The following is a 19801-nucleotide window of genomic DNA, read 5'->3' on the forward strand; positions in this document are numbered from 1 at the left end:
CCACCCACAAACCCTTGAAGACTGCATGTCATAGTCATTTAAGAATTGCTCTCTATTCCATTTGTACTTAAAGGGTATTTTATTCCTCTTCAGCACATAAATTTTCAATTTTATGTATTTGGCATATAGATTTTAAATTACAGGTTGAGTGACAAAAAGGGAAAAATTTACTGATAAATATTAATGAAAGATCAACTATCCATTTTATATAATTGACACGAATTGTTTCTGTACTGTTGTAATAATCCACGATTCATTTTATCCAGTTTTAAAATATCAAGACTGAACCCTTAACATATTCATTGATGTTAAGAATGCTTTAATTGTAACATACTTAAGTAATAAACAGATTATAAATCTGATAAAGTTCCAATTTTGCAATATGTATGATTAGAATAATTATAAAAATCTTTATGCTGCTTCCTTCAGGTGAAATTCCTAAGCAGGTTAAAGTGAAGAAATTGAAGAATCTAAAGACCCTGGATTCTAAACCTGGTATTGACTTTTATTAATTTTTAAGTATATATTTATATGGTACTTGGGTTTTTCTATTTACCTTCTTTTTTTTGCTCTTAGGAGTTTATACTTCATATAAGCCATATTTAAATAGAGATGAAGAGATCATAAAACAGTTACAGAAGGTAATTAGTTGCTCATATTATTAATTTAAATTTCCTTATTCAGTTATGTAGTATCTTATTAAGCAATATGTGAAATAGGATCTCTCCTTCTTTTTTGTTTTGTTTTGTTTTTGGGAGACAGAGTCTTACCCTGTCTCCTGGGCTGGAGTGCAATGGCATGATCTCAGCTCACGGCAACCTCTGCCTCCTGGGTTCAGGTGATTCTTGTGCCTCAGCCTCCTGAGCAGCTGGAATTACTGGTGTGCACTACCACGCCTGGCTAAGTTTTATATTTTTAGTAGAGATAGGGTTTTGCCATGTTGGCCAGGCTGGTCTCAAACTCCTGGCCTCAAGTGATAGGCCCACCTTGGTCTCCCAAAGTTCTGGGATTATTAGCATCAGCCACTGTGCCCAGCCGGGGTTTCTTTTTTGATTCAAAATTTTATGAAAATCAGAAGACTAAGCTAGCAGCAATATGGGTGTGTATTTGGGGCTGTAGCTAAACATGAATGTCAATCTTTCTAGAAACTTGAGAATTACAGTGAAAAAGCCATAGATTGTACCATGAGGTAACTTAGCATCTAACAATAGAGGATTGTTAATCATTTTTTAAAAAATACAAATAGTTTAATATAGCAGATATAAAATAAAGATTGTCTTTATTGTGAACTCACTTTTTTTTTGAGACAGTTTGTCACCCAGGCTGGAGTACAGTGGAACAATCTCAGCTCACTACAATCTCCGCCTAACCAGGTTCAAGCAATTCTCCTGTCTCAGCCTCCCGAGTAGCTGGGATTTACAGGCGCCCGCCACCATGCCTGGCTAATTTTTGTATTTTTTAGAAGAAACAGGGTTTCCCCATGTTGGCCAGGCTGTTCCTGAACTCCTGACCTCAGGTAATCCACCCACTTCAGCCTCTCAAAGTGCTGGGATTACAGGCTTGAGCCACAGCACCCAGCTGTGAACTCACATTGTTACAGTATGGGATGAACAGTATTCCATAAGCTAAGGGCTCTTAAGTTTTACTCTGGTAAAGATTATTTTCACAGGATATTGCACAATGAAATTCACATTAAGTTACTTCAAGGTGAAGTTCTAGTTTTTTAAATATCAAGCATAAATTATATTTATATAGCACTTGAACGTGATAAATTATCCATTGTTTTATATTCCAACACTAGAATATGGATTCTCATTATTTCCTCTTTTAAGGGTGTGCAACAGAAACGTCCTTCTGAGGCTCAAAGTGTTATTCTTCGACGCTATTTTTTGGAACTGACACAAAGTTTCATCATTCCATTAGTAAGTTAATAAATACATTGTTGCATAATTTGGTGAAGGGTGTATAAATGTTTCTCCCACCCTCCAAAACCATATCTTAAGTTGTGTGTTTTGCCAGCCTGGTATATTTAGTGATTAAAAATAAAGCCCTTTGCAAGAGAGCTGGATTATTTGTTAGTGTTAACTATTCAGCTTTGGTAAGTCACTCCCTCTCTCTGACCCTCAATTTTCTTACCTCTGAAATGTGGCTGATTCCACTTTCCTAAGTACCTTTCAGGACTGTTGTGAATTTTAAATGATATATTTTATATGAAATATTATTTAGTTACTGCATTTTTCACCTTAAAAAAAGATTATCGTAGAGCTTCTTTTTCTGATAGTTATCTTGAATACAATTTGATATAATGTCTGTGAGGCTGTAGCTCCATAATAACAGGGACCATATCTGTCTTGCTTATTATTAATTCACCAGCCTGGCATATGGTAGCTCTCAACTATTTATGGAATAAATGACTAGATGAAGAAGAAATTCAGAAGGGTGTCATATTAAAGTAAAGGCAGGACCATGATATGACCCTAGTTTGGAGACTGCATCGTAGAGAAACTTTGTGTAGTTATTAATATAAAGTAACGTATCTGTGAACATTATACAGGGCATCCTGGAGATCTTTTCTGTTATATTTTAGAAAGTAATATTCTTTCTTGGTCTATGGGTATCAACTTTATTTACTTCATTAAGTCTATTTGTTTGAATAAATAAACTTTACTGTAGTGCTTACAAAGCATGGACTAGGCTTGGCACAGTGGTTCACTGGGCTCAGGCCTGCCACTTTGGGAGGCCAAGGTGAGAGGACTGCTTAAGGCCAGGAGTTTGAGACTACAGTAAGCTATGATTGCACCACTGCACTCCATCCTGGGCAACAGCAAGACTCTCTTAAAAAAAAAAAAAAAAAAGAGCATGAGGCTGGGTGTGGGGGCTCACACTTGTAATCCCAGCACTTTGGGAGGCCAAGGCAGGCAGATCACCTGAGGTCAGGAGTTGGAGACCAGCCTGACCAATGTGGTGAAACCCTGTCTCTACTAAAAATACAAAATAGCCAGGTGTGGTGGCACACACCTGTAATCCCAGCTATTTGGGAGGCTGAGGCAGGAGAATCACTTGAACCCAGGAAGCAAAGGTTGCAGTGAGCCGAGATTACGCCATTGCACTCCAGCCTGGGCGACAAGAGTGAAACTCCATCTCAAAAAAAAAAAAAAAAAATCCATTGGGCTGGACGCAGTGGTTCATACTTATAATGTCAGCACTTTGGGAGACCAAGGCAGGAGGATCACTTGAGCCCAGGAGTTCAAGACCAATTTGGACAACATGGTGAGACCATGTCTCTACAAAATTTTTTTTTTAAGTAAGAATAAATTTTTATAATTTATTTATATTTTTATTTATTTATTTTGAGGCAGAGTCTTGCTCTGTCGCCCAGGCTGGAGTGCAGTGGTGCGATCTTGGCTCACTGCAACCTCTACCTCCTGGATTCAAGCGATTCTCCTGCCTCAGCCTCTGAGTAGCTGGGATTACAGGTGTGCACCACCACACCCGGTTAGTTTTTGTGTTTTTAGTAGAGATGATATTTTACCATGTTGGTCAGGCTGGTCTTGAACTCCTGACCTCATGACCTGCCCACCTTGGCCTCCCAAAGTACTGGGATTACAGGCATGAGCCACAGCACCTGGCCTAAAAATTTTTTTAATTAGCTGTGCGTAGTGGCTTGTGCCTGTAGTCCCAGCTGCATGCTGAGGTGGGAGGATTGCTTGAGCCCAGGAGGCAGTGAGTCATGATCGCACCACTGCATCCAGCCTGGGTAGCAGAGCAAGACCATGTCTCAAAAAAGAAAGAAAAAGGTCGTCCCTTGGATTATCCAAGATTTAGTTGAATTTTTATTTAAAATCTGACTTCCCAAATCAGTCTGAATTTAGCTATATCTGTTGTGGGGAGTTACGGAGTTGTTGTCCATTGAAAGGACATATAATGAAAAACTTAAAAGAGTCATTCCTTTTAAGTAGGTCTGTTTAAATATTTTTGAAGACTCTCTTTTTATTAACTTTTTTTCTCGGTTTTAGGAAAGATACGTGGCAAGCTTGATGCCTTTGCAGAAAAGTATTTCTCCGTGGAAGGTATGAATATATTCAAATGCATTCCTATTTGGGTTCTCTAACTGTAGTTAACTTCTGTGAATATATCTACTTCTAATTTCTTTTTTCTTTCTTTCTTTTCTTTTTTTTTTTGAGATGGAGTCTGTCTCTGTCACCTAGGCTGGAGTGCAGTGGCATGATCTCAGCTCCCTACAGCCTCTGCCTCCTGGGTTCAAGTGATTCTCCTGCCTCAGCCTTCTGAGTAGCTACAGGCACGTGCCACCATGCCCAGCTAATTTTTGTATTTTTAGTAGAGACGGGGTTTCACCATGTTGGCCAAGATGATCTCCATCTCTTGACCTTGTGATCTGCCCACCTTGACCTCTCAAACTGCTGGGATTACAGGCGTGAGCCACTGCACCTGGTCTCCACTTCTAATTTCTAAATATTATATGTCCTGTTTTCTAGAGTCCACCTCAGTTAAGACAGTTTCTTCCAGAAGAATTTATGAAAACACTAGAGAAAACAGGACCTCAGCTAACCTCTAGAATAAAAGGCGATTGGATTGGACTTTACCGGTTAGTCTTTTTTCTCTTTTTATACCCATGCTTTATTTAAAAACAAAACAAAAACCTAAACTAAACTTATTATTTTTTTTTAATTCTAAAGTTTGACATGGATCTCTGAATAGGAAAGGTATTGAGGAAAGGAAATAAGTTATAATCAAACTTTGCTTTTTTAAAATGTATTTATATAGGCATTTCCTAAAGTCTCCAAATTTTGATGGCTGGTTTAAGACCCGACGGAAGGAAATGACCCAAAAATTGGAGGCACTCCATCTAGAAGCTCTCTGTGAAGAGGTTCGAAAACTGTGTTTGTATAATGATTAACAACTGTTGAAAATAAAGATATTCTTAGAGGTTTAAGATTGTACCCTTTATCCACTCTTTATAAATAGTAACGATGACTAACTTTTCTAGATCATGCGCTATGTGCCAAGGACATTATAGGGGCTTTATATTGATAATCTGTTTTAATCGTTACCATGATCCTTTGAGGTAGGTGTGTTATGAACTGCATTATGGGAAACCTTTGGCTTAGAAGTTAAATGACTTGCCTCAGATCACATCCCTGCTAAGTAGTGGAGCCAACAGTGTGCTGGAGTCCACTTGCATTGGCTCACAAGAGCTGATTGTTTACATCTCTTCTCAGCTCTGCATTCAGTGACCTCAGGTTGATAGCTTGAAATAGCCTACAGTGGGAATACTACACCACAGAAATTGGCAAATGCTACAAACTAGAGACGTCTTTTGGAGAACCACTTGTTAAGTATTTACCAGCACATTACTGGCTAGAATAAGGATTCTAATCCAAGAAGCCTAACTCCAGGTCTTTTTCTGTATGACATATTTACCTTTTTTAGTTAGTATTAACACTTTAAAAAATGTGGACTGATTTTTTTATGTTCTGTATTGCCAGCCTATTTTAAATTAAACTACTTGTGAAAATAAAAGGGATAGTCTTTTCATTTATATTTAGCTTTAAATGTGAGGTGTGCTAGCCTCAGTGTTAACTTTCTATACAGAAACTCCCAGTGACCGTGGCTTTGAGAAAAGGAATATGATGAATGCACCTGCAACATAAGCCCAGGAAGAGGTTATTTGAAAACAAAGTTTACATCCAGTAGTAAACTTATGTTCAGTTATCTTGATTTGTTAGCTAATGTTCTTCTTAAGTTAGTTACTACTTAGTGGCAGTAGGGGTTAGTATTACAGTTTGAGCTGCAATTTTGTTTTTCTTGTTTGATCTAAAAAAGCCACCTCAGAAAGGAATTTTCTTACATTTTCTTTTACTTCCAAACATGAGACAGTTATTCTGGCTAATGCAGAAAAATATCTGACAGTTATTAGAATATTAATGAGAATTATTCTTGCACTATAGTGCTGTATCTGGGTTAAATACTTTGTTGTTCTTTCCGTCTTGTCCTTCCTTCACAATAGCCTTACCTATTGAAATAGAGAGGTTTGAATATTATTTTGAGAACTTACTCATTTGGGATTTTATTATTGTTCTAGGACTTACTTCTCTGGATCCAGAAACACACAGAAGTAGAAACAGTAGACCTTGTTTTGAAGCTGAAAAATAAGCTGGTATGTAGCTGAAACAGTCAAAGATTAAATTGACTTTTCTGTGACGATATCTTCCTCTCATGTGAGCTGACAACCTGTGATAGTTCACAGAAGCAACTTTTTAAATGAGAGGGCTTGAAATTGGTCAATTGATGGTATATATTGCTGAAAATACTTGGTCACCGAAACAGACTGTTATGGTGCCATATTATTCTAACTTTATCTACATGGAATCTAATGAGCTCTACAAAAACATTCTTGTTTACATTTTTGGGTTTTATTATGAATTTACATAGAAGCCTGTTATTGAGCTCAATAACAAATTGTTTAAATGGAATACTCTTTGCTTTTTTAGTTTCTATAAATTCTGCAACAGGTATCCAATTGTAGGCCTTTAAAATGGTTTACTTAGAGAATATAATGTATTAATACTGATTCTGAGGATAATTTAAATGCTATGAAATATTCCTTATATAGTTGCAGGCTGATCGAGAGCACTTACCTGTGAAACCTGACACTAAGGAAAAGTTACGGACACACATAGATGCCATTATCTTAGCATTGCCAGAGGACCTGCAAGGCATACTGCTTAAAACGGGCATGACGTGATATTTGCCAAGATTTTCTAGCCAAAAAGGATTATGCACCATAAGGCATGCTGACATGTCAACCAGACGCACAGTGGAGATCGCTCAGTGGCAGCAGAGTGGAAAATCGGCCATGAATGCTAGTTACAGGGTAGAAAGACTGTATTATATAAACAGACCTTTTTAGTGCATTATTTTTAAAAGTGGACATCTGTGGTGGTTCCACTTTAATACTGAAACACCGAAAGGCATTTCTATATTTTTAATCATGTTCTAAAGTGCTCTTATGAGAGACTTGTGGGGTCAACAGTATTAGTGAATTCATACTGCAGTGCTGGCATTGCAGATATTTTTTTAAATTGGTGCTGTTTTGCCCAATCATGTTAAAACTCAGGGGGATATAAAAATAACATTCACGCTGGCTATCTTCTTAAGAACAGAAAGACTGAACTGTCCAACTGCAGTTAGGAGGAACTGATATTTATGTAGTGCCTTCTGTTGTCCTACGTGTTTCACACACAGTTCAGCTGCTAGTCTTGAAGCTTTTCCTTAGCTTGGTGATAACATGTAATTTTATAAGGTATTCTGTTGAGTGATCATTGTTTAAAAAAATATGTTTCTTGTTGCCCATTGTGTTTATTAATAGATATGGTAGGTTTTTTTCAGTTGCCATACAGATTTTCTGTTTTCTCTACCATTTTCAAAATTTAATCTTACCAGTTTCTCCAAAGACAAGAAGGCATCTAGTATTAATTATGGAAGAGTTTATTTTCTCTTACCCTTTACTAATTTAAACATTAGGCCAGGCATGGTGGCTCACGACTATAATCCTAGCACTTTGGGAGGCCAAGGTGGACAAATCACCTTAGGTCAGGAGTTGGAGACCAACCTGGTCAACATGACAAAACCCCGTCTCTACTAAAAGTACAAAAATTAGCCAGGCATGGTGGTACGTGCCTGTCATCCAGCTGCTTGGGAGGCTGAGATGTGAGAATCACTTGAATCTGGGAGGCGGAGGTTGCAGTGAGCCAGGATTGTGCCACTGGACTCCAGCTTGGGTAACAGAGTGAGACTCCATTTAAAATAAAAATAAAAATAAAATAATAAATATGAATTTAAATATCATTAAGTGGTTAAATTAATGAACTTGGATGCTTTTCAAAGACATTCTAATTATAGATCTCATAATCAGCTATTTTTTTAAACTGAACTATTCTTATTTCAAAGGCATTCATAAGTTTTTTATGTGATAGTTATTTGAGTAATGATAAGATTGATTTCCAGCATTATTTGTTTGGTAGTGTTTTTTTCCTCAATATTCATGTTTCTTAGAACACTTTTCTTACTGTTATTTGATATGGTAACTTTTGCCTGAATCACTGTTACGTTACGCTTTTGTTGTTGTTTTTGTTTAAACAGTACTACCTTGCCAAAAGCAGAAGAATGTGATTTGGTAGAATAAGGTTGTTTGGTTTGTGTTTGAATAAGAGTATCCTGCAGAATCCACTATTTTTTTTTTTTTTTTTTTTGAGATGGAGTTTTATTTTTGTTGCCCAGACTGGAGTGCAATGGCGCAGTCTAGGCTCACTGCAACCTCTGCCTCCCAGGATAAAGCGATTCTCCTGCCTCAGCCTCCCAATTAACTGGGATTACAGGCATGCGCCATCACACCTGGCTAATTTTGTATTTTTTAGTAGAGACGGGGTTTCTCCATGCTGATCAGGCTGGTCTTGAACTCCAGACCTCACGTGATCTACCTGCCTTGGCCTCTCAAAGTGCTGGGATTACAGGCGTGAGCCACTGCACACAACCAGAAGCCACTGTTTAAAATAGGAACACATGACACAGCATGTGGTTAATAGCCGTATCTTGAATTATTTTCTAAATAACCAAATTTAGTTGTATGTATTTGTAAAAGATATGGCTCCAGAAGCTATCTTTTGTTCTCTGTTATATAACTCTTAAGAGCATTCCTGACTCAAGAAAGACTGATTGCATTTGTAACTGTGGTTTAATACTCAAATGTGCCCTGTTCTTATGGATACAGTCTCTTGAAGCATACCTCAAAGTCATAGAAAGAATATGGCATTTGAAAGAAGTTGTTTGCCTTGGATCATGTGAGTTATTTTGTAAACAACAGCTGACTTTTCAGAAAATGGGCAACTACTTTTATATGCTAAAGTATTTCATAACTTTCTTGGAAACCTTATTTAGGTATAAATGGTCATCTTATTATTTTTCAAAAAGGTATTTTTTAATAATCTTACAATTCATATACAGTTTGTGGCCAGAATTTGCAAGTTGTTAGTGTCATATCAAGGATCTTTTCAATTATACCACTACAGGATATATCATTTCAAATTTATTTTGCACAGCTAAAGAGTAGCAAAGGATGCCAATTAGCATGATGATGGTGTCTTCGTATTTACTGTATTTAACTGAAACCTAACACATGTTGAAAACCATATCATACCTAGTTTCTCTCTTAATTTCAAACTATGTACTTGTAAAAATGATGTAAAGTTGCATTGGGAACCTGAGAAAGACTGACTGATAACTTAATTTTTGGTGTGTGATTTTCAGATTTGTCTTTTTTTTTTTTTTTTTTAAGAAGACTTTGTTACTATGTAAACCCTGACATGAAATGTTTTATCTCTACCAGAATCAGGAGGAATCACTGCTTTAAGCTTATTATGTAATGCCTAGTGCCTTCTATTTACAGTGAAAAAGAGGTTTCGTGAAGGCATTTGTGGTCATTACCAAAAACTAAATTAAAGGCCTTGGATTTTAAAGCACTTGGATATTTTCTGTTATTTCTGAGTGGGGTTGGACTGCTTGGGGAAAATGCATAATGAAACTTGTACATTAGGAGATTCCTTGTGTTTCCTGCCAGGTTGTTTTTTTAAGGACTCAAATGAAAACCCTCTGTGTACTTCACTATGAGCAGGTGAACAGTTCTGTTTAAACATATCAGTTAAGTGACTTCATATCCTTCCTAGCAGTGCACTTATTTTATGAAATATTCTGGTAAAAATATTGGCCATTTGTGGTGGCTCACACCTATATTCTCAGCACTTTAGGAGGTCTCACAAAGTGAGACCCCATCTCTACAAAAAATAAAAAAATGAGCAGAGCGTGGTGGCACATGCCAGTAGTCCCAGCTACTCTGTAGGCTGAGGCAGATGAGTGGATGGCCTGACCCTAGGAGGTCGAGGGGTATAATCACACCGTTGCACTCCAGCCTGGGTGACACAGCAAGACCTGTCTCAAAAAAATGATTTTTTTAGCTGAATAATCTTAGTTATTGCTAGATTCTTCATTTGCTACCTTCTTAAAAACCCAAATCTCTCATTATTTTTCTTTCTCTTCTTTTTTAAAAGTAGCAACTACATTATATTGTTATTATCATTTTATCTTGAAATGGAGTCTTACACTGTCACCCAGGCTGGAGTGCAGTGGCATAATCTCTGCCTACTGCAACTTCTACCTCCTGGATTCAAGTGATCCTCCTATCTTGGCCTCTCAAGTAGCTGGGATTACAGGTATGCACCACCGCGCCTGGCTAATTTATATATATATATATGTATATATATATATATTTTTTTGAGACGGAGTTTCGCCCTTGTTACCCAGGCTGGAGTGCAATGGCGCGATCTCGGCTCACCGCAACCTCCGCCTCCTGGGGTCAGGCAATTCTCCTGCCTCAGCCTCCTGAGTAGCTGGGATTACAGGCACGCACCACCATGCCCAGCTAATTTTTTTATTTTTGGTAGAGACGGGGTTTCACCATGTTGACCATGATGGTCTCGATCTCTCGCCCTCGTGACCCACCCGCCTCGGCCTCCCAAAGTGCTGGGATTACAGGCTTGAGCCACCGCGCCCGGCGCTAATTTTTATATTTTTAGTAGAGAATACAAAAATTAGAAACAATCCACGTTTCACCATGTTGACTAGGCTGGTCTCGAACTCCTGACTTCAAGTGATCAGTCTTGGCCTCCCAAAGTCCTAGGATTACAGGCATGAGCCACTGCACCTGAGATCCCATCTCTAAAAAAAGGTTTTTAAAAGTAGTCAGACATAGCGGTGCATGCCTGTGGTCCCAGCTACTCAGGAGGCTAAGGTGAGAGGATACTGCTTGCCCAGGAATTCAAGGCTGCAGTGAGCTGTAATCATGCCACTTCACTCAGCCTGAGTAGCAGAGTGAGACCCTGTCTATAAAAGAAAAAATATTTTTAAAAAATTTTAAAAGATTTTGTTGTTCGATAACCATGCTTCATTCCATTTTACTAGTTTCACCATTAAACTTAGGTTTCTGCTTATTTTTGCCTCCCCTTTCTTGTTGTCATCATTATACTATTTCTGTCTTAACCATTAGAAAGCCAGACTTCACTGTTCCTACATGATTTAGCCTGTCCCTCACATTTTTCCATGACAGCCAGTCAGAATACATCATGGCTTAAATTGCTTCTACATTGACTGAAAGCGTTTTGGAAAATAGTAACTTTATATTCCAGAGTTATACTTCTTATTAAGTGAATTTTTTTTTTTTTTTTTTTTTTTTTTTTTTTTTTTTTTTTTTAGAGGGAGTCTTGCTCTGTCACCCAGGCTGGAGTGCAGTGGCACCATCTCAGCTCACTGCAACCTCTGCCTCCCAGGTTCAAGCGATTCTCCTGCCTCAGTCTCCCGAGTAGCTAGGGTTTCACTGTTTAGCCAGGATGGTCTCAATCTCCTGACCTTGTGATCCTCCCGCCTCGGCCTCCCAAAGTGCTGGGATTACAGGCTTGAGGTACTATGCCCGGCCAATTTTTATATTTTTAGTAGAGATGGGGTTTCACCATGTTGGTCAGGCTGGTCTTGAACTCCTGACAGGTGATCTACCCACCTCGGCCTCCCAAAGTGCTGGAATGACAGGCATGAGCCACCATGCCTAGCCTTAAGTGAATGATTTTTTGTACTTCAGTAGGACACTTGAAATGATTGCTTTTATTTAATGAAATGGGTAGATATTTTTACTTTTTTTTTTTTTTTAAAACTGTCTTGATTGAGTAATATGAAGTGGGTAAATAATTTTATAAGCAGAGGCTCTGGTGGTAGATACCCACAAATCAGTTTTTTGTTTGTTTGTTTGTTGTTGTTGTTGTTGTTTTGTAGAGATGAGTTCTTGCTATGTTGCCCAGGCTGGTCTGAAACTCCTTGGGCTCAAGCAGTCCTCCTGTCTCCACCTCCCAAAGTGCTGGGATTATAGACGTGAGCCACCTTACCCAGCCATAAATCGTACTTCTTAAAAACAGCTTTATTGAAGTACAATAGACATACAATAAGCTGAACATATTTAAAGTGTATAATTGGATGAGTTTTCACATTTGAATACACCCATAAAATTGTCATCACAGCCAAGATAGTGAACATATTCATCACCCACCCCACAACATTTCCTTAGGCCCATTTGCATTCCTTTCTGTCTCCCCCAAACAACCATTATAGGTGTTTTCTGTCGCTGTAGTTTGTATTTTCTAGAGTTTTACGTAAATGGAATCATACAGTATGTACTCTTTCTGTTTTTTGTGGGGAGAGGGGTCTGACTTCTTTCACTTAGCCTAATGATTTTGAGATTCATTCATGTCGTTGCCTGTATCAGCAGGTCATTTATTTTTATTGCTGAGTGGTATTCTATTAATATGGGTAAAACACAATTTTTACCCACTTACCTATTGACAGACATTTGGATTGTTTCTAGTTTTTGGCTATTACAGATAAAGCTCCTGTGAACACTCATGTATGAGTCCTTGGATGGATATATATTTCCTTTTTTCTTGGGTAAATACCTAGGAGTGGTATGAGTGGAATGGCTGGGTCATATGTAGGTGAATATCTAACTTTTTAAGAGACTGCCAAACTGTTCCAAAGTGGTTGTACTGTTTTGTTTCTATGAGTAATGTCTGAAAGTTGCAGTTGTTCCATGTCCCAACTAACATTTGGTATGGTCAGCCTTTTTAATGTTAGCCCATTCTAATAGGTTTGTGTCAGTACCTTATTGAGATTTTAATTTACATTTTACTAATGACCTTTGATGCTGAGCATCTTTTTGTGTGCTAATTAGTCTTCTCTGTATCTTCTTGGTAAAGTGCTCAAATCTTTTGCTTATTATGTAGCTTGCTATGGTGGTTGTGTCTTGAGAGTTCGCCACAATTTTTTTTTTTTTTTTTTTTTTTTTTTAGGCAGAGTCTTGCTCTGTTGCCCAGGCTGGACTGCAGTGGCATGATGTCGGTTCAGTGCAACCTCCACCTCCCAGGTTCAAGCAATCCTCCTGCCTCAGGCTTTCAAGTAGCTGGGATTACAAGCATGTGCTACCACACCTGCCTAATTTTTGTATTTTTAGTAGAGATGGGGTTTTACCATCTTGGCCAGGCTGGTCTTGAACTGCTGACCTTAAGTGATCCACCCACTTTGGCTTCCCAAAGTGCTGGGATTACAGGTGTGAGCCACTGCGCCAGGCCAGAGTTCTCTATATGTTGATACAAGTTCTTTTTCAGATGCATATATTGCAAAGATCCCTGCATCCCTAGTTTATGATTTTCCCCCCCATTTTTTAAAGTGTCTTTTGAAAAGCAATTTTTAATTTGGTTTAGTTCAGCTCGTGAATTTGTTCTTTCAAGTGTTGTGTTCTTACCCAGGGTCACAAAGACCTATGTTTTCTTCTAGCAGTTTTATTTTTATTTATTTATGTATTTATTTTTGAAAAGGACTTTTGCTCTGTCACCCAGGCTGGAGGGTAGTGATGCAATGTCAGCTCACTGCAACATCGACCTCCCTGGTTCAAGCAATTCTCCTGCCTCAACCTCCCCAGTAGCTGGGATTATAAACTCGCACCACCATGCCTGGCTAAGTTTTGTATTTTTAGTAAAGATGGGGTTTCACTATGTTGGCCAGGCTGGTCTCAAACTCCTGACCGCAAGTGATCCGCCTGCTCAACCTCCCAAAATTCTGGGATTACAGGTGTGAGCCACTGCACTCAGCTTCTTCCAGCAGTTTTACAGTTCTAGGTTTTGCATTTAGGTTTATAAACCATTTTGAATTAGTTTTAGTGTGTATGTGAAGTATGGATTTAAGGGGTTTTTTTTGTTTGTTTTTGCGTATGAATATCCAATTGTTTCAACACCATTTGTTAATGGGTTATTATTATTGCCAGAAATCAGTTACATTGGCTTTGTTGTACCTTTTTCAAAATTCAGTTGTCAATATACATGTGGGCTTATTTTTACACTCCTATTCTGTACCACTGGTCTATATGTCTATCTTGATGCCAATGCCACATTGCTTGATTACTGTAACTTTATTATTGAAATTGGGTGGTGTTAGCCCTCTGGTTTGTATCCTGTCTGAAGTCTGTTTTGCTTGCTTAATTACTTTACGTTTCCATATAAATTCTAGAATCAGCGTATGAATTTCTACACAAATTCCTGCTGGGATTTTGATTGGGATTGGTTTGAATTTATAGATCAATTTGAGGGAGAATTGGATAATTTCAAGTCTTCTGAACCATGAACAAAGTATATCTTTCCATTTATGTATGTGTTCTTTAATTTCTCTCAGCAATATTTTTTAATTATCATATTAATCGAACAAGTCTTTCATCTCTTCTATCAGATTTATCACTAAGCCTATCATTTTTGATGTTACAAATTATATTTTTTTAATTTAAATTTATAATTTTTCAAAAATTTAATTTAAAATACTAGTACTGTACATAAAATATAGTTGATTATTTATTTTTTTTTTTTTTGAGATGGAGCCTCACTCTGTTGCCCAGGCTGGAGTGCAATGGTATGATCACAGCTCACTGCAACCTCTGCCCCTGGGTGCAAGTGATTCTTCTGCCTCAGCCTCCCAAGTAGCTAAGATTACAGGCGTAGCTGATTTTTGTATTTTTAGTAGAGATGGGGTTTCACCATGTTGGCCATGGTCTCGAACTCCTGACCTCATGATCCATCTGCCTTGGTCTCTCAAAGTGCTGGGATTACAGATGTGAGCCACTGTGCCTGGCCCAGTTGATTTTTATAAATTGATCTTGTATCCTTCAATATTACTATATTCCAGTAGCCTTTTTTGACGATTCCATTAGATTTTTTTTAAAACAGTCTGTGATTAAAGACTGTTTTACTATAACTCAATCAAGACAGTTGCAGGTGGGCAAAAAAAAAAAAAAAAAAAAAAAAAGACTGTTTTACTTCTTCTTTCCAGTCTGGATGACATTTATTTTAAAAATGTTTTTTGTAGAAATGAGGTCTCACAGTGTTGCTCAGGCTGGTCTCAAATTCCTGGGCTCAAGTGATCCACCTTGGCCTCCCAAAGTGCTAGAATTACAGGTGTGAAACACCAAGCCTGGCCTTACCCACTATTGATGGGCCCCTGGGTGGATTACATGTGTTTGCTATTGTGAATAGTGCTGCAATAAACACTTGAGTGCAGATGGTTTTTGGGTAGAATGGTTTATTTTCAGTTGGGTATATACCTAGTAATGGGATTGCTAGGTCAAATGATAGTTCTGTGTTTACTTCTTTGAGAAATCTGCAAACTGTTTTCCACAGGGGCTGAGTTAATCTGCATTCCTACCAATGGCATATAAACATTCCCTTTTCTCCACAACCTTGCCAGCATCTGTTATTTTTTTACTTTAAATTCTGACTGGTGTGAGATGGTATCTCATTGTGGTTTTCTTTCACATCTCTAGAATGTTTTTTTAGACAGGGTCTTTGCTCTGTCGCCCAGGCTGGAGTGCACTGGCCTGATCATAGCTCACTGCATCCTTGACCTCCCAGACTTAAGCAGTTCTCTAGCTTTAGCCTCCAAGAAACTGGGACTACAGGCTTGTGCCACCACACCTGGCTAATTTTTAAATTTTTCGTAGAGATAAGGTCTCACTATTTGGCCCAGGCTGGTCTCAAACTCCTGAGTTCAAATGATCCTCCCAGTTCAGCCTGGGAGAGTGCAAGGATCACACACATGAGTCACTGGGCCTGGCCTAGAATTTTTTTTTTTTTTTTTTTTTTTTTTTGAGACGGAGTTTTTGCTCGTTACCCAGGCTGGAGTGCAATGGCACGATCTCGGCTCACTGCAACCTCCGCCTCCTGGGTTCAAGCAATTCTCCTGCCTCAGCCTCCTGAGTAGCTGGGATTACAGGCACGTGCCACCATGCCCAGCTAATTTTTTTTTTATTACTATTTTTAGTAGAGACAGGGTTTCACCATGTGGACCAGGATGGTCTCGATCCCTTGACCTCGTGATCCACCCGCCTCAGCCTCCCAAAGTGCTGGGATTACAGGCTTGAGCCACCGCGCCCGGCCCTGGCCTAGAATATTTTTTATGATCTTTGCTAATTTTTTTTTAAATGTTTGCATCTATGTTCATGAGACATACTAGTTTGTCATTTTTTAGGTAATGTCTTTGTTTTTGGTATCAGGCTTCACAGAGTAAGTTGGAAGTTTGTGTCAAATTGGTATTCTATCTTCCTTAAAGATAGAATTTGGTATAATTTACCAGTTAAGCTCTTTGGACCTAGAGTTTTCTCTGTGGGATGGTGTTTAACTACATTTTTAATTTTTAAAACAGACACAAGGCTATTAAAGTAGTCTATTTCTTCTTCTCAATCTCCTCCTCCTCCTCTTCCTCCTCCTTCCTCCTTTCTCCTCCTCGTTCTCTTATTCCTCCTCCCTCCTCCTCTCTCCTTCTCCCTTCCCCTTCCCCCTCCTCCTCTTCTTTCTTCTTCTTCTTTTCTTCCCCACTCTACCACCACCTCCTCCTCCTCTTTTTTTTTTTTTTTTGAGACAAGGTCTCACTTTGTAGCCCAGGCTGGAGTGCAGTGGTGCAATCATGGCTGAGTAGCTGGGAGTACAGGTGTACACCACCGGGCCTGACTTATTTTTATTTTTATTTTTGTAGAGACAAGGTTTTGCCATGTTGCCCAGCCTGCTCTCAAACTACTGAGCTCAAGTGATCCTCCTACCTTGGCTTCCCAAAGTGCTAGAAGCCTGGCCTGTTTCTTCGAGTGAGATTTCTTTGTCTTTTAAGAAATTTGTCCATTTCATCTAAGTTGTAAAATGTGTGGACATGAATTATTCCTTCGTTATCTTTTTAATATCTGGAGACCCTGTGGTGATGTTACCTCTCATTCCTGATGGTAGAGGCTTATCAATTTTACTGATCTCAGATAAACAGGTTTTGGTTATATTTATTGTATTTACTGATTTTGTTTTGTTTTGTTTTGTTTTTTTTGAGACAGAGTCTCACTCTGTCGTCTAGACTGGAGTGCAGTGGCGTGATCTCAGCTTCACTGCAACCTCTATCTCTCGGGTTCAAGCGGTTCTCCTGCCTCAGCCTCCCGAGTTGCTGGGATTACAGGAGCACACCACCACACGGGGCTAATTTTTATATTCTTAGTAGAGACGGGGTTTCACTCTTGTTTGATTTGTAATTTTTTAGTAGAGATGGGGTTTCACCATGTTTCCCAGGTTGGATTTTGTATTTTATTTTTAAAATGTCTATAGATTTAGTGGTACATTTTTACTACATGGATATACTGTGTAGTGGTAAATTCTGGGCTTTTAGTGTAACCATCACCCCAAATACAATGTACACCCAAAGTGTACATTGTGCCCAACAGGTAACTTCTTATCCCTCACACCCTTCCTGCCCTATCACCTATTTGGAGTCTCCAGTGTCTATTATTCTACTCTGTATATGTCCATGTGTATCTATTGTTCAGTTCCCACTTATAAGTAAGATCATTCAGTATTAAACTTTCTGTTTCTGAATTACTTCATTTAAGATAATGACCTTCAATTCTATCCATGTTGCTACAAAAGACATGATTTCATTCTTTTATGGCTGAGTAGTATACCTTGGTATATGTCAGCATACCACATCTTTATCCAGTCATCTGCTGATGGACCCTTAGGTTGACTCCATGACTTTGCTATTGTGAATAGTGCTGCGATCAACATACAAGTGCAGGTGTATTTTTGATTTTATTATTTATTTATTTTTGAGACAGAGTCTTGCTCTGTTGCCCAGGGTGCAGTGCAGTGGTGAGATCTTGGCTTACTGGCACCTCTGCCTCCGGGGTTCAACCAGTTCTCCAGCCTCAGCTTTTCAAGTAGCTGGGATTACAGGCATCCGCCCCCATGCCCAACTAATTTTTGTATTTTTAGTAGAGACAGGGTTTCACCATGTTGGTAAGACTAGTCTTGAACTCCCAACCTCTGGCCATTCACCCACCTCGGCCTCTCAAAGTGCTGGGATTACAGGCGTGAGCCACCATGCCCAGCAGGTGTCCTTTTTATATAATGATTTCTTGATCCCTGGGTTCTTTAGAAGGGGTTTACTTACTTTCCAAATATTTGGAGATTTCCCCTCAAAATTTTTTTTCTAAAAACACAAACTAAAGCAGCAGATTTTCCAAAAATCTTTTTGTTATTGACTTCTAATTTAATTTCAGTGTGGTCTGCAAACATACTTGGTATGATTTGAATCCTTTCTGGTTTAAGATTTGTTTTATGGCCCAGAATGTAGTTTATCTTGGTAAATGTTCTGGGTACACACTTGAGAACAGTGTGTATTTTGCTGTTTTTGGGTGGAGTGTTTTACAAAATGTCAGTTAGGTCAGGTTGGCTGATAGTATTGTTCGAGTCAAATTTTCTGCCTATTTGTTGTATATGTAAGAGAGGGCTATTTAAATCTCTTGACTACAATAATTATAATTGTGGATTCATGTATTCTTTGCCCTAAAATCTACTTTATCTGGTATTAGAATTCTCCTAGCTTTCTTTTAACTAGTCTTAGCATGGTATATCGTTTCCATACTTATACTCTTAACCTATTTGTGTCTTTATATTTTAAAAGTTTTTTTTTTGTATGTAGCATATAGTTCATTCTTGCTTTTTTAATTCAGTAGGACAATGTTTGCCTTTTTTTTTTTTTTTTTTTTTTTTTTTTTTTTGAGATGAAGTCTCACTCTGTCGCCCAGGCTGGAGTGCAGGGGCGCAATCTTGGCTCACTGCAACCTCCACCTTCCAGGTTCAAGCAATTCTCCTGCCTTAGCCTCCTGAGTAGCTGGGACTACAGCTGTGCGCCACCACACCCAACTATTTTTTGTATTTTTAGTACAGACAGGGTTTCCCCATGTTAACCAGATGGTCTCAATCACCTGACCTCGTGATCTGCCAACCTCAGCCTCCCAAAGTGCTGGAATTACAGGCATAAGCCACTGCACCTGGCCCTAATTGGTATGTTTATGCCACTTCATTAATGTGATTATACAGTTAAGTTTGAGTCTATTATCTTGCTTTTGTTTTCTATTTGTCTTATCTGCTTTTTGTTCTCTTTTTTCCTTTTTTTCTGGTTTCTTTCAAATTAATAGAATATTTGTAATGGTCTTACTTTATGTCCTTGGAGTGATTATTATGTATAATTATTTTATTATTTTAGTGGTTACTTTAAGATATATTGTATACATCTTTTTTTTTTTTTTTTGAGACGGAGTTTCGCTCGTTACCCAGGCTGGAGTGCAATGGCGCGATCTCGGCTCACCGCAACCTCTGCCTCCTGGGTTCAGGCAATTCTCCTGCTTCAGCCTCCTGAGTAGCTGGGATTACAGGCACGCACCACCACGCCCAGCTGATTTTTTGTGTTTTTAGTAGAGACGGGGGTTTCACCATGTTGACCAGGATGGTCTCGATCTCTTGACCTTGTGATCCACCCGTCTTGGCCTCCCAAAGTGCTGGGATTACAGGCGTGAGCCACCAAGCCCGGCCTGTATACATCTTTAACTTAACAGTCTACCTTCAGTGATATATTATACCACTTCGTGTATAGAATAAGAACCTTACAATAGTGTGTTTCTATTTTATTCTTCCAGCCTTTATGATGTTATTGTTCACAAATTTGACTTTTATTTATTTATTTATTTTTGGAGACGGAGTTTCACTCTTGTTACCCAGGCTGGAGTGCAATGGCGCGATCTCCGTTCACCGCAACCTCTGTCTCCTGGTTTCAGGCAATT

General features: G+C 38.6%; 1 protein-coding gene across 9 annotated transcripts in view; it reads left to right on the top strand.

The window, feature by feature from the left end:
* Positions 1-15821, top strand: part of DENND6A (DENN domain containing 6A) — a 142005-nt gene extending 126184 nt beyond the window's left edge. For 4 of the 9 annotated variants that reach the window (XM_074403617.1, XM_074403619.1, XM_074403618.1 and 1 more), the window contains 8 exons: positions 430-495; positions 577-641; positions 1833-1922; positions 4017-4070; positions 4497-4606; positions 4786-4888; positions 6104-6178; positions 12963-15819. In XM_074403617.1, the coding sequence (XP_074259718.1) occupies positions 430-495; positions 577-641; positions 1833-1922; positions 4017-4070; positions 4497-4606; positions 4786-4888; positions 6104-6178; positions 12963-13163 (764 nt within the window). In that variant the 3' untranslated portion in view covers positions 13164-15819. Of the gene's footprint in view, positions 1-429; positions 496-576; positions 642-1832; positions 1923-4016; positions 4071-4496; positions 4607-4785; positions 4889-6103; positions 6179-6634; positions 9546-12962 lie in introns of those variants that run through there. The other 5 variants (XM_003936529.4, XM_039477606.2, XM_074403620.1 and 2 more) reach the window with 4 other exon arrangements.
* The last annotated feature ends 3980 nt before the right edge of the window (positions 15822-19801 follow it).

The sequence above is a fragment of the Saimiri boliviensis genome, chromosome 8, assembly GCF_048565385.1.
Source record: "Saimiri boliviensis isolate mSaiBol1 chromosome 8, mSaiBol1.pri, whole genome shotgun sequence".
In the NCBI taxonomy this organism is placed as follows: Eukaryota; Metazoa; Chordata; class Mammalia; order Primates; family Cebidae; genus Saimiri; species Saimiri boliviensis.